The following is a 15,353-nucleotide window of genomic DNA, read 5'->3' as shown; positions in this document are numbered from 1 at the left end:
AAAGATCTGTTTTTGCCAACAAATTGTACTAACGAGAACAGTTTGGAATATCCAGTTAATTTAGCCAAATGAATGTGTTCTTTTACCTGCCAACAAGAACAAGATGGCATGTTGTGATTTTTCCTGCCCTCAGAAACCTAAGGACATTCTGGGAATGAATAAGACCTCCAAACAATGTCCAGGATATCGTAAGAACCAAGTTGAAGGAAGATATTTTACACAATAAGTTCTATCTATGACATATGTAGCAATTTGGGTTATGATTTAGATATATTTCTCAACATAGTGCACACTTCAAACTCACTCACACACTCTCCCACACTATGTCACATCCAACGCCCCGTTAGAGGGGAGGGCAGAATCACTGGTTAACTGTTGTGATGAGGAACTACCTACCATGTGTGATCAAAACACTGAATACACTCCAGCAGCATTCTTTTAGCATAATAATATTCTCTATACAGTAAAAATAATAATGGAAAAATTAAAAACAGTCTATACAACTTCCTTTCTCTCTCGAATAGGATAGCAGTGTGGTGATGTTCATGGAGTGCTGAACAATCAACTAGAAGTATTCCTCTGAGGTTGAGGCAACAGGTAAGCAGATTCCAATTACCTATGCACTCGGCTGAGTGGCTTGGATAACTTTCTGAACCCAAGCTGGCAGGTTCCATCCTGGCTCAGTCTGGTGGTATATGAAGGTGTTTAAATACATCAGCCTTGTGTCGGTAGAACTCCTGCAGGATTAAATTCTGGCATCTCCAAAAATCGTAAAAATTATTAGTGGGATGTAAAACCAGTAAGATTATTATTATTATTATTATTATTATTATTATTATTATTACTACCCATGCTGAAGCATAGTGCAGGCTGAGGTCTGATATTGGTGGTGAATTATAGGTGCCAAAACATCTCACTTATACAAGTACGGATGACTCCTGGTGCTCCCTAATTGCTAATTTAACTTAAATTCTTCCCAGTTTATGAGTTGTCATTACAACAAAGCACACAATATGAAAAATATCTTCAGGTGGAGTTTCTTCAAGGAATACGTGTTAAGGCTGTAGGTAAGTAGACTTAACACACAATTTAACAAAATGGCCGTCTCATCAAGAATTGTTTTTTAAATCCTCTTATTTTTTTTAGAATGTGCTTTTCGTTGCACAGACATGAGAGGTTTCATTGCAACGATGGGACGGGAAAGGGCTAGGAGTGGGAAGGAAGCGGCCGTGGCCTTAATTAATGTACAGCCCCAGCATCTGCCTGGCATGAAAATGGGAAACCATGGAAAACAATCTTCAGGTCTGACGACAGTAGCGTTCAAACCTACTATCTCCCGGATGCAAGCTCATAGCTGCATGGCCAACTCACCTGGTTCAAGATTTTTTTTTTCTATTGGCTTAATGTCGCACCGACACAGATAGGTCTTATGGCAACGATGGGACAGGAAAAGACTAGGAGTGGGAAAGAAGTGGCCGTGGCCTTAATTAAGGTACAGCCCCAGCATCTGCCTGGTGTGAAAATGGGAAACCACGGAAAACCATCTTCAAGGCTGCCGACAGTGGTATTCGAACCCTCTATCTCCCGAATACTGGACGCACTTAAGTGACTGCAGCTATCAAGCTCGGTCAAGAAATGTTAACACTAACAAAATGTGAATACTTGTGTTAAATTAACATGGCACCAGCCATTCACCAACCTATTCACAGCTGCTAAAATTTCAGAATGGTAGCATCTAAAAAACGTAAGTTTACTGCCGTAAGAAGAAGGCAAAGACTAACCATACTAATAAAAAAAAAAAAGAACTTTTTTAGAGTTGTCAGAAGAAAGTTGTCTTCAAAGATCTCTATTTAGAGGTTAGAGTTCTCCAGTGCAGCAGTTGCTAACAGTTCTTACATATTAGGCTTTTGAATCTTTTCATGTAATTGTAGGCGACTGCTCATGAGTGCAAGACAAAAGTTTCTTCTGTCATTGCAACATTGGGAAGGCATTACAGTACTTTCCCTGCAGTAAAAGAATGCCCGAAAATCTTTCAAGACTTATATCAGTTATAACATTTTCCCAACGTTGTAGCAGCCTTAGAAAGCACTTATATAAGAATATATTAAATGTTGTGATATAACAGTCAGTTCTTTTATTTTTCGAACACATTCGCATACTTTCAAGTTAAATCTATAACAACGTTTGTCTTACATTAATTATACTGCACAAGTCTACATCTTAGCGGTCTCCTATAATAATGTCTATCATATGCAACAAAATACTCCTATATACCGCTTGGAGGGCTTTATGTAAAGAAACAAAAGATGCTCACTGCGGAACTTGTTCACAAATGTCATGGAAATGTGTTCATTTGTCTTTAACAACTGTTCCGTAACAAATCTTGGAAACGTGTCGTAAAACAGGAGAATTTTAACCGGAGTGTTAAATTACCTAATAACAATTGTTAGTTAACATTTGTTTAGTAAAATTTAACACAGAGTTGAAGAAACTGGGCATCAGGTTACAGAGTGTGGTTTAGTCTAGTGATGTGATGAAGGCAGCAAATAGAGCTAAATCCTGAATGACTTGTGACCACAAAAGCCACAAATTTTTTTTTTTTTGAATAGTTTCCGCTGCAGCCAGCCCACTGTGAAGACTTTAAGCTTGTTTTTGATATAATTCACTGTTGGCTCATAAATCTTCTATTTTTCTTGATCAAGCCAGAGGAATTAACAAATGAAGGTTAAAATTCCCAATACGGCCAGAAATCGAACCCCTAATCTATTTGAACCAAAGACCAGCCGGACAGAGGGAGGATATGAATCACTTTCATTGTCTGTAAGTTTAGTCTGCACTTAACTATAGCTTCTTCGATTTGAACAGAAAGGTAAAAATTAAAGAGGTGAGTAAAAAGATGATATGAATATAAAGTATACTGTGAACAAATTTAAAATAAAAGTTCAAGAAATTTTAAAAATGAAGAGATCATGGGAAGTCTTCATGGCTCTGGCAAATGGGAGTGAAACCCGTTGTTGCAATCGTCTGCAACAGTAAGATATTGTATTCAACAAGAAAACAACTTTTAGAAGATTTTAAGGGTTTCCACAAGAAAGAAAGCAAGAAATGAAGTTGCCTCTGGACAGAAGGGTCGTCTGACAAGAAGTCGCCAATCTCAAGGCCTGACGATAACATCAGCAGTCATTCTTGTGAACTAAGGTGGTAGTACTATTGCACTTATATTTACTGTGAACAGTTCAATAATCTCTTTCACACATGACTAATATTTGTAGCTTACTCTTGCCGTACCTACAAGCTGCCACGACTTCTAGTGAGACGCGAACAAGGGTTAAATAATGCCAATAGGTGCCATGGGTTTTCACATTACTCTACGAACCTCCAGAAAATAATACAGTACACAGGTATGCTGTGCTATTCCATTCTGGAACTTTTGCTAATCACAATGTTTCACCACAGACCTTGTACATGCCATCAGCGTACGACTTAATCTGTCCTTCAAAAATCAAAGTCCTTCTATCAGATTTGAATCTGCCATCTTGGGATCCAGAGGCCAACACCATACCAATGACTGACGTAGGGCGCTGCTGTTTGTTCCTCATTTCAGGCCTGAGAGGAACTTTGGATACAGAATAATATCTTCATTTTCTACTCTCAAACAGGAGAATAAAAAATAAAAATGACCTAAATTAAAAAGTGTGGCGCACTCCAAACTGAACCAATCTGTGGAACCGTAAGACTCCCTGCTTGTGTGTGATGATATCCACTGCCTCTGTTAATTGGAATCGGCTTACCCGTCATCACTTTGTGCGTATCCTCAGACTTGTGCAGTGCTTCCAACACTCTATGAAAAAAAATTGAAAGTTTTTCTTTATCCATACAGAAGTAATATCATCATTCAAATTTCTAAGTGAATGTTAAAAACAGAAACCATCTGCGGTGGACATTTTTGAAATTATAAAACTGATTTCAAAAATTACTTCATCCTCAAAATGGTTGCTATTTTTCCAATGAACATGCGGAGTATCAATAGGAAATACCACTGTCAAGGGAGCCAATCAGCACAAGTATTCAATGAACATCACCTCTGCTGTATTAAAACTCCATATACACATTATTTACAATATCATTTCTTTCTCTTCTGCTTGCTCTTTTTAAACTAGTCTATAAAATTTAGTTCATATAATATGCTACGAAAACTATAAACAATAAAAATGAAACACAGTTTTGCAATTCTGCGTTCCGGAAACACACTCAAGGACATTCCGTTTCCTCTTACATGTCGATAACAGAACTGAAGAACTTCCGACACTTCTTTACTTAGTCACTGTATGTAAACAACATATGAGGAAACGTGGTATGAGACAAATGACCTTAGTTACCGACACCGTCAAACTTCTTTATGTGTTAAAAATTAAGCCATACTTTCCAACGTAGATTCAGTTAATGTAACTCTAAGTTCTCTAGTCGGTCAAACAGTAAATAAAACAACTACAACCTTACAACATACCTGTAAAGAAACACACTATTAAAACAACTAATAAAAAACACATAAAATATAGAATAACAAACAATCGCATTGTTTGTTTAATAATGTGGGTTTTGAGAATTGTAGTTGTTATATATAGTGTTAGACAAGCTGGAGAAAAAATGACCTAAACTGTCAAACAGGGAATTTCTTTAAAAAAATACCTTCACTTAACAACACACAGCATTCCGCTCGGAGTGATTTTCTTTTATGGGCACAACAAATGATATTCAGAACTCTCAAACACTAATCATATGTAGAAACAGAACGTAATATTTCGCATGGAGCGCTGAAACACTACTGTTGTCTCATGGGAAAACAGACTGAGGTACTACTGGCTTAATTCCATACATGTAAAGCTCTGGATAAATACTAGTTAGTGTATACATTTGTTCTTAGATGTGTATAATATATCCCTGTATTAAACCTTGTTAAGTGACCCCACATAATGCACATCTGCACAACTCATACCTAAACTCTGTTGTTCTCTGCTTGAGGACCGACAACGTGTTGTTTTCTTCGCGCTGACTACTCACTGGACTAGCCATCTACGATGCTACCTGCTGCTTGACAGATTATGTGTATTACTAAAATGGTAGTTTTGTGACATGTGAAATGATGGCATCATGTTCCTCAAAAACTCAATTTTTTCAAGAAACTTCCATCCGATTTGTTAATCTCACAAGAGAATATGCCTGCACCAATGAATCCATTTCCCTTTCCCATTTAGAATCCTGAAGAAAATGTTCTATTTTTACACTGCCAAGGAATCTATTCCACTCACAGGATCAGGTAAGTATAATGTTGTTGACATTATTGAAGGTCTTGAGAACACAGTATGAACACAGTACAGTGTTCTGAAGAGTGTAGCTGTGAGACCACCAAACCAAACTTACAGTATTAGGCATGACTAATTAATGAATAGTAGATGTTAAGAATTGAATTTTAAGAATTCATTTTTGAACGCTGACCCTTTCCAATACTTTTTCTCCTTTTGTGCTTGCTCTCTGCTCCTAATCTTTTACCAGCTGTATTCATCTTTTTCTTTGTTATTTTTATGTTATGTTTCTTCCAATTTCTTGTTTTTACCCAGCTTTTTTCTTATCCTACAGAAGACTGAAGATCTCTCAAGATGGCCCCTCAATGAGTGTTGATACCCTCCCTCCGGATGAAGCTGAGAAGAAATGGACGTAGAACAACTGGGAATGACGAGTAGAAAGCCTATCTATATGAAGACGTGGATATTGTGTTTTCAAGTCTGACCTTGTCTTCTCTTTCTACACTGTCCTTTCATTGTGTTCGTCCTATTATGTGCGTTCCTTTTCCTCACTTTTTAATCTTTATACGACTTGATTTGACGTCTAGTTGTTCCTTTCCAATAATTGTATAATGCATAGCAACCAACGCCATCTCTAACCAATCCATACAACCGGAATGCTGAGAGCAGCCCAAGATCAGTTAAGACATCCCAGCGCAATGTCGCTGTTTGCACAGCCCACCAACTTGAACCTCACAACATCTACATCTGGATGTATATTGCAAAACATATTTTTGCAACTTTGCTATAAAAGAGAATCAATTTCATGATAAGCTTCCAGACAGATAGACGGATGTGTATTCAGGTAGAACTTACTACAAACGGCACACCCTACTACTACAGCTATCAGTCCCTACGTCATGATGCCAACTGCTGATGAAATGTGATCCCTCTGTCGGCAACCCTGAAGATGGTTTTCCGTGGTTTCCCATTTTCACACCAGGCAAATGCTGGGGCTGTACCTTAATTAAGGTATATATAACGGTGTCGGTGCAACGTAAAGCAAACTGTCATGCAAATCCCACTCTGCATGAAGGGCGGCTGGTAGTCACTTGAGGGTTTAAAAAATTATAGTCCTTTTGTTAAGAACCATTATTTAATTACTATCAACCTGTCTGATGAATATCTACAGCCTGTTTCCGGTCATTTGACCGGGCCAGGAATGGAGGATAGGAGGCTGCCAAAGCCTGTCGCAATCCTCTGCGGCAATGATTAATGACTGACAGATGAAATGAAATGATATTGGAGTGTCACTGGGGTGAAAGACAGGGAAAACTGGAGTACCCAGAAAAGACCACTCCTGCCTGCGCTTTGTCCAGCACAAATCTCACAAGGAATGACTTGGATTTGAACCACAGAACCCAGCGATGAGAGGCCGACATGCTGCCGCCTCAGCCACGGAGGCTTCACCCTATCTGATATTTATTTTAATTACTCTTTACCAGTAGTTTTTAATTTGGTATTCATTTTCTTAATTGAATTTAAGCTCTTTGTGTAAGTTTCTTGCAACTGGAGCTTTATTTAAGCACCTGAAAGATAGACTGGACTCATTCATCTAGCTCATATACAGGTTGTAAAGGGACCTGCTATGAGTTAACATGAGCACTCTCATATACTTCCCCACCAACTTACCGCCAAGGCCACCTTGGACAAGTCTGGCAACGTCACTGTGCTCTTACCCTTAGACCTTGAAGAGGGATAGATTCCTCACGAGCTAAGTCGCTTGAACAGTCGATCATGAAGTACTAGGTCATTTGTTTCACAACAAAGACTACTTGCGACATATACTCTATCATGTCGGCAGTCTAAAAACTTAAAACAAAAATGTTGAGGCATGAAACAATGAATCTCACTCAAGGCTTTAGTTGTCCTTGTGAAAAAACCAGATGGATATATACGGTGAGGCCAAATTATCTTCTGGCTGACGCAGCAAAACGTTATACTTCATGTTTAATGAGAACTTACCTAGTTTCAGTTTTAACATTTCAGTTGCTGCATGGGCTAATCCCTCTAAAACGTCTACTTCTTGGGACAAACGACACAGTGGTTTTGAATTTTGTCTCTATTTAAGCCAGTTTTTCTTCAGTTAACACCGTTTTTGCCTATGAATTTCAGCGTTTATCAAACCAATCTCTCTAAATGAAAGAACCAGCTGCCTAATGATATCTCTGTTTGGAACTTGTACACCAGGGAATTTCTGTGGAAACTGCCTACAGAACTCAGCTCGGTTCTCACATGAGTCATACGTGAAAACTCGTTCTAATGTGAACTTTCTCACTACCATTTCAATAGGACATTAATAAAAACACACACACCACTCTTACACTAAAAATTAACACAGAAAAATGATAAGAAGGCAGTAATGTCTACGTACTCTTGTGAAAGAAATCAAGTGATAGCAGCAGTCTGACTCGACTAAATGCACAAAGCAGTCAGCCACGTGTTAATAACACGACTGGTGTGACCTTCAAACCACTGTGTCCTGAAAGCTGTGCTGGCCCTGACCAAAAGATAATGTAAAATCACTGTATATAGGATGAGATACCAAGATGGTGCGGAGACACACACACAGCCATGCTACACAAACTTCTTGGCAAGGACATTCTTCATCTTTTCCTATGCAATGGCTTCTATGACAGCAAACCTTGAATGAGTTTCAATGCGAAATGCCTTATAATGCTTTATGACTAAGATGTACCGGAAGCAGGATTTATCCTAGATTACCTTGTTTCAACCTTTCGACATGCACACAAACATTCAGTTTACATATTGGCGCTCCCTCTGCTGTACCCCATGTTGTGATGGATGTACGGATTACCGGGGAAGGCTGGTACGCCCATGCTACCGGAATGGGCAATAGCAGCTGCTACGGCAGATGGCATAGATTCACCGTGATGTTGATACAAATGATTGAGAGACGAATAACCTTGCAATCCACCGACATCTGCTGAACCACCACCGGAATGCTGACCGTGGTGCATCCGGTTCAGGTTAGAAGGTACCCCCATATCTCTCTCCGCCAACGAACGGCCGAGCGAAGTGAGACTCTGGTGCTGTTGTTGACGATGTATCTGGATGTTGGAGTTCAGATTAGGAATGTGAGCCCTGGAATTAACGAAAGTGTCCAATCCCCGACGAGCTCCTGACATGTAGTTAACTTCCTCCATTTCTGACAACGAAGGAGAGTCTGATAGATGGTGCTGGTGCCGGTTCGAGTGCATTTCGGCAACGTTCAGATTAAGCGGAGCCAACGACGAAAGATGACTCGTGTTCAGTAACGACTCACTCGCAGAGTTCATGTTACGCCTAATATTAAGATTCATCGCAGCCATGTTGCGGCTTCCAGCATCCTGATCCATCAATAAGTTCTGGCTGTTTCTAGATTGCTGGTGAGGATTTCTACAACTATTATTGTCATTAAGCCTAGGCATTGATGCTGAAGCCATACCCATCATTGACGAAATTACACTAGGTTCAGAACTTTCGGTCATGTGACCAAGTGTACCACGATTAATGTCACTCACGTCTTGAGGTGAAGCACTCGTATACTCTGAATTCGAAGCAGACATTGAATTGAGATGGTTCGCTGTTGACCTCGGAATGTGAGGAGGGCCTTGCGACGTTTTCATCGAAACACTCATACTTCCGCTAGAATTATACATCGAAGGATGTCTGTCGTAATCTGAGGCCGATAATGAGGTGATGGGATTTGAATGTGTGTTGATGGGATTAGAATGCGAAATGATGGGTTTGAGTTCAGGGGTCGGGGAGGAGTGTAATACTGGATTCACGTCTTGTTGATGCATGTGATTCGGCAGATGATGTTCCAGGTCTGATGTAGGAGGTACGTAGATCTGAAGAGGGTCCTCAGATCTACCAGAACCGTCGTTCTCCGCAGCAGCGGCGGCTAAAGATGCTTCGTATATTCTCAGTTCCTCGGGGTGCATTTTCCGCTTATGAGCTCGGCAGTTAGATCCGTTGGCAAACGTCCGTGGACAAAACGTGCACGTATATGGACGACGGCCGGTGTGGAGATTGTGGTGATTCTGTAACATGTCGAAGAGAACTGAATATCTGTAGGTAAAAGATCAAGGTTAGTATACAGAAGAGTGAGAGGGTGCTTACAACCAGGAAAACTGGTGGGGAACAACAGAGAGAAAGGTGAAGGAGCTTAAAACAGGGACATGGAAGAAACATTACTCAAAAATATTAGAAGCTTAGTGTGGAGTACAGATGACCCCCAAAATAGCAAAAGAGTGACATACCAGACGTGCTGACATTTCCTTCAGAAACTTAGGTAATGAGAGAAAGAGAAAAGCAGGATGCAGACTAGTGAGATGAAATTTCTAAGAAGTACAATAAGAGTGACAAAAATGGAAAAGATACAACATGAGAGGGTTAGAGAACTAGTGCAGGACAGGGCAGAAGAATCAAGATTGAGATAGTACGGACATGTGAAAAAATAACCAGGAACATGTGAGTGGAACATAGGAGACCAAGGGGCAGATAGTTGAAAGGAGTGGAAGAGCAGGTGAGGACTGGACAAAAATGGCAACAGGCAGAAGATGATGGAGAAATTTTCTAAACAGACCAGGTCGGTGGCTGGAAGATGAGGATGAGGATGATGATGAAAAGATCAATGTGTTGGTGGGGGAGATTGGCAGTGGTGAGGATGGTTTCTTTAGAAAGAAAACAATTGAATTATCTGGTTCCTGTAACATAATTCTAAAGAAAGAAGGAAGAATTCAAAGGTTTCTGGTTTTGCTAGTGGTTAAATGTTGGGCTAACTCATATGTTTTCAGCGACTATGGCAAAGGAAAGGGCTAAAAGTGGGAAAGAAAGCAGTCATGGACAAAACCTGTCTGTTACAAATATTATTAGAATATAAAGAAGGATCAAGTCATGATCTTTCCCAGTAATACATATTTATCACAGAATAGAAGGTCTTAGGTGGATTCGTTTTTAAAAATTCACTCTTAAGAAACTCTCGGCAATTTCTTCATGTCAGCCAACATTCGCTAGTTAAAGAGATATTTCTGAGTATTTTACTCATGGGTCTACACAGGGTCAGAAGTCTACCATATAATTTCATAACACAAGAAAATTTTTAAAATTTTTTTTTACTTTTGATAAATGGCTATTATATGCAGTACATGAAGTGGAAAGCTAAACATTATTGCATCATAATCATAAACTACCTCCAGTTGCCCGGGTGGTGTACGAGCCCTCTTCATCTCGTCCTGTCTTTCTTCCGCTAACTTGTCCCAATCATGACCTCTCTCCAGTACATCCTTCGTCACTAAATCAATCCACTTTCTTCTTGGTCTTCCCACAGGTCGACTTCATTCCACCTCACTCTCCTATCAGTTCTGTCGAGTGTACTATCCCCTTCGCGTGTCCAAACCACTACAGTCTCAATTCCTGCACCTTGACGAGGAGAGAATCTGCTATTCTCATTTCTTCTCCAACCTTCTCATTCCTGATCTTGTCCTCCCTTGGTAAACATTCATGCGAAGGTAAAAACTGTTTCAAAATACCTTATTTTTCACAATACATTACAAACTGCACTCATCACACTGGCATTTCTACCTTCGTTTCTTTCTCTTCGTGTCTGTTGCTAGTTGCCTGCCTTTCAGGAATGAGGAACTGATGTATGGTAAGGGTTGAAAAACACAGGGAAGTGTTTAGGGACCACTGAAGTATTAAAAGTTTACCGGAACGCATTCCGGACATTTCCTCCTGACGTCCATACAGATAACTCACAAGGTTTACCACAGACAATCAGACTGTATGACTAATAACGATATTCATAAAATATATGATGTTCATTAGATTGGCATGTGCAATGACTTTTTTATATCAATGATTGCAATAATTTTCCAGATGTGGTTCACAGCACCAAATACACCAATACCGGACAACTCTATCTCGACAGCATTGAGTGGAGTGCGAACTGCGACGCTGGTGACATCTAGCGTGTTGGTGTGTTGAGAGGAATGCATCTACACACATTGGGAATATTTTTGTTAAAATAATTGAACAATCATAATAATTAAGAATGAAATTTTAAAATATGAAATGCCTCCTTCATAAATCTCCAAACGAGCATTACAGTATATTAGCTATGCCTTTCACTATGTCTTAAAAATTAAAAGCAGAATTTTTTGAGGATCCACCCAGCCTCTGGGAGGACTCTTCTTCTTTCTAGCCTTTTCCCAATTACCTCGCACAGGACTTTGTATGAACTTAGCCTAGATTTGCGGCCGGATGCCTTTCCTAACACCAACCCTATGTGGAGGGATATGTATTCACATTTGCGTGTTTCTGTGGTTGTTTCTGTGTGATGTGTTGTATATATTTGAAGATGTGTATGAATATGAGCACAAACTCCTAGCCCCCGATCTACAGGAATTAACGGATGCGATTAAAACCTCCGACTCGGTCGGGAATCGTACCAGGACCCTCTGAACCGAAAGCCAGTACACTGACCATTCTGTGGTGGCGATTGTTTTTTAAGAGGAAGTACAACTGGGCAACCATCCTCTATTAACTCTAATCAGAAGGGAAATGGAAGAGGTCCAACACTCCAAGAATGAAAGTATCATCAAAACAAGAGAATGGCCACGAAGCGCTAACCATTTAGCCAAAGCGCCAAAGGGAGCAGATAACTTAAAAACATTCATCATTTATTAAGAATTGGGGAAAGAGAAGCTGTAATTAAGGAGCATGAGATTTGGTCCATTACTTTGACTACTTCTTTTCTTCGGTACGGCCAATCTTTCCAAACACTACAGGGGAACTCACCTCACGCTGCTATCTCACTTTTGCTGTACTTTGAATTTTCTGTTTTACCTCTAAAGAAAAAGCTGTTCAATGAGGTAGAGGAGCTATGTTGTGGACTGTATTGCAAACAGAGGAGTTGATAACAATAAATTACTAGAAGAGGAATGGTGGGAAAGATCGAGTAAGGTGGAGGGCTTTGGTACACTACCCTACCCTGGAAAAGGGAATGGATGAAGAAGAAGACCTCTGAAGACAGGAATATATATATAATACATATTGGGGTTACGTGAATGAACTACGATGTTCCTGACAAGGAAGAAGTGTTCAGAATGTCCTTAAATCTCTTTCACAAATTTATGCATGAAGAATTACCATACATACGTATTAAATTAGTTGGACCGGTGCTCAAGCCTATACCAATAGTTAATACACTGAAATAATTTTCTTACGCCGGACTGAGTGGCTCAGACAGTTGAGGCGCTGGCGTTCTGATCAGAATTTTGCAGGTTTGATCCTGGCTCAGTCCGGTGTTATTTGAAGGTGCTCAAATATGTCAGCCTCATGTAGGTAGATTTACTGGCACGTAAAAGAATTCCGGCAGGACTAAATTCTGGTACCTCGGTCTCTCCAAATACCCTAAAAGTAGTTAGTGGGACGTAAGAAAAAATTTGATAATTTTCTTACAGTAAAAGAAAAAAAAGCTGACCGGCTTCGAAACTTATGGCTTTCAATTTTCAATATCAAGACCACAACAATAACCATTATGCTACAGGCCCACAAGTTTCCAATTGTGAAAAATGACCCAAGGCTTTTAGTGTCAGGAGTGTCCGAGGACAGGTTCGGCTCGCCAGGTGCAGGTCTTTTAATTTGACACCCGTAGGCGACCTGCGCATCATGATGAGGATGAAATTATGACGAAGACAACACATACACCCAGCTCCCGTGACAGCGAAATTAACTAATGATGGTTAAAATTCCCGACCCTGCCGGGAATCGAACCCGGGACCCCTGTGACCAAAGGCCAGCATGCGAACCATTTAGCCATGGAGCACTATTTAATAATGTGGACCCTCAAGTTTGAGAGTTCCATAGGTGTTAATGTTATGCTGCTACTACTACTAAAATGTTTTCAATCCTCCCCTGAAGGGGGACAGTGACGCCGTCTCTCAGGCCGGGAGATTTGTTACGGTGAAGGTGACGAGGTTGGTGGCCGTGGCCTATACTAGGAACTGTACCGGGATTCGCCTTACTGCAGGAGAATGGAAAACCACGGAAAACCATTCTCAGGACAGCCGACGGTTGGGGCCAGCTGTAAGGTCCACCCATGACCCGTCACCCAAATGCAGAGTCGTAGAGCCGTGGCCACCCCATCCCTGCTCGGCTGGCCGGTCAGAGTGCAGAGCTGCGGCCACCCATGGGCCGAGACCCACTCTGCATCTCCCGACCCTGGTTTTACGACCCACTAATATTTCAGTAGAGTATTTGATTGATTTCTTAATATAAGGGGCATAGAATTTAACGTCAGCACAGATGTGAGGTATTACTTTTTTAATACTTGCGGTCCTTATCAGTTCCCATGCCATTATCTTGCTGGGTGATTTGTTCAGCGCATAACACTTTTCTTGGAATATAACTGCAATGTAAGATTATTTAGTGACAAATATACATTATAAACAACACGCCAGTGCGCCAAGAAAAATCCAGATGGCAATATGTTACTGAAGAGTTGGTCACACCAAGCCGTATAGGTAACAGCACTATCGACTTTCTCGCTGAAAACAGCAGGCTGTCTGGTATTGGTGTATTAAAGTATTTGACAGCACTCACCATTCGGTCCTGTCATTAGTTTCTGTTTCTGTTCCTCCCACTTCTCTCCCAGTTTCTCGATCCCTCATCTCTGTCTCCATTCATTGTATACTTGACCTTCATCCTGGCTGGGCACTTTCCTTTCATATCTCTGATATGTAGACGTGTCCATTGCAACCAGGTACCTCTCTGTGATACCAGTAATAGACATTTTGGTGCCAGCTTCCTTCCTATATGCTTCGCTTCCATTTTTACCTTTTCTGGTTCTTTGATTCATAGTTCCAATGAATCTCATCTCTGCTGCTTGGATTTTGTTAATCATCATTAGCATTAACACTTTCCAACTCCAGTTCCCGAGGTGTGGTGTATCTCCTCCTGTCTTAATCTTCTGTTCCCATCTGAAACCTCTGCCCTCCATATCTGATTTCACAGTCTCTACCCAGCGTTTCTTTGGTCTTGGACAGAAAGGACGAAGTTCATTCTCCTAATGTGCCCATACCAACGAAGTCAGTGCTTCTTTATTACGCTGGTAAAAGGGACCTCAACACCGGTTATATTCCTATTTACCGTATTTACTCGCTTAAAGAGGACTGAGGGCGCTGAGTTGTAATTACAAAGTGCACCTGTGTATGATTTGTTATTGGCGTAACCAGAGACACAAATTATTGGGAGAAAAGGAAAACCCACGGTGTGAAGAAAGGAATACGAAAATGTGGACATAAAAGTTCTGGAGTGGGTTAGGGAAGCGAGAGACAACAGCAGCAGTGTGAATAACGAAATAATGCAATTTAAAGGATGTGAAACTGCACAAAGTTTTGGTATTGCATGAAAAGATTTTAAAGCAAGTAGAGGTTAGTCAGAACAGTTGAATGGACTGAGTTTGCAGTGAAGGACATCACTGTGCCAACAGCTTCCATCAGTATAAACCGACAAAGTGATTGTATCTGACCATTTTGTCGCAAGACTTTGGACATTTGCAACGCTTCACGACCTTGAACTCCTCACGGCGCTCTGCGGTTGTGGCGTGGGCATGTTGTTTAGTCATGTGACCAGTCAGCTGTGGTAATGAAGGAGGGGTTGTTAACTGTTTAGAGGTACATTACGTTTTGCGTAAATACAGTGATTTAAATAACTATTTTGTGTGCTGATTTAAAGACACTAGATGTTCCTTTTTTCTGCTTTTAAACCATACCAACCTATATTACGCAAAATGTTCACAAATTATACCCTTCCCTATTTTTTGAAGTAGAAAATTAGGGGAAAAGAAAAGGGGTGTTATAGGAGAGTATGTACAGTACTTCATTCCTCATTTTGTCCTTGAACTTGTATGAAACTCATCATCATAGAGCCAGGTCAACAACTGTTAATGCCTTGAAGCAAAAGGAGATGTACGATATCTCCAGCAAGGAGGATAATCCTCTT

The 15,353-nt window shown here is 40.5% G+C and overlaps 1 protein-coding gene across 1 annotated transcript in view; it reads right to left on the bottom strand.

The window, feature by feature from the left end:
• Positions 1-4,099: 4,099 nt before the first annotated feature.
• LOC136882236 (uncharacterized) overlaps positions 4,100-15,353 on the bottom strand; it is a 65,040-nt gene continuing 53,786 nt past the window's right edge. The window contains exon 9 of the mRNA XM_067154791.2: positions 4,100-9,388. Coding sequence (XP_067010892.2) covers positions 8,105-9,388 — 1,284 coding nt within the window. The 3' untranslated portion in view covers positions 4,100-8,104. The remainder of the gene's footprint in view (positions 9,389-15,353) is intronic.

The sequence above is a fragment of the Anabrus simplex genome, chromosome 10 (genome assembly GCF_040414725.1).
Source record: "Anabrus simplex isolate iqAnaSimp1 chromosome 10, ASM4041472v1, whole genome shotgun sequence".
Classification (NCBI taxonomy): domain Eukaryota; kingdom Metazoa; phylum Arthropoda; class Insecta; order Orthoptera; family Tettigoniidae; genus Anabrus; species Anabrus simplex.
The sequence above is the reverse complement of the archived record's forward strand: the minus strand, read 5'-3'. Positions and strand labels throughout refer to the sequence as shown.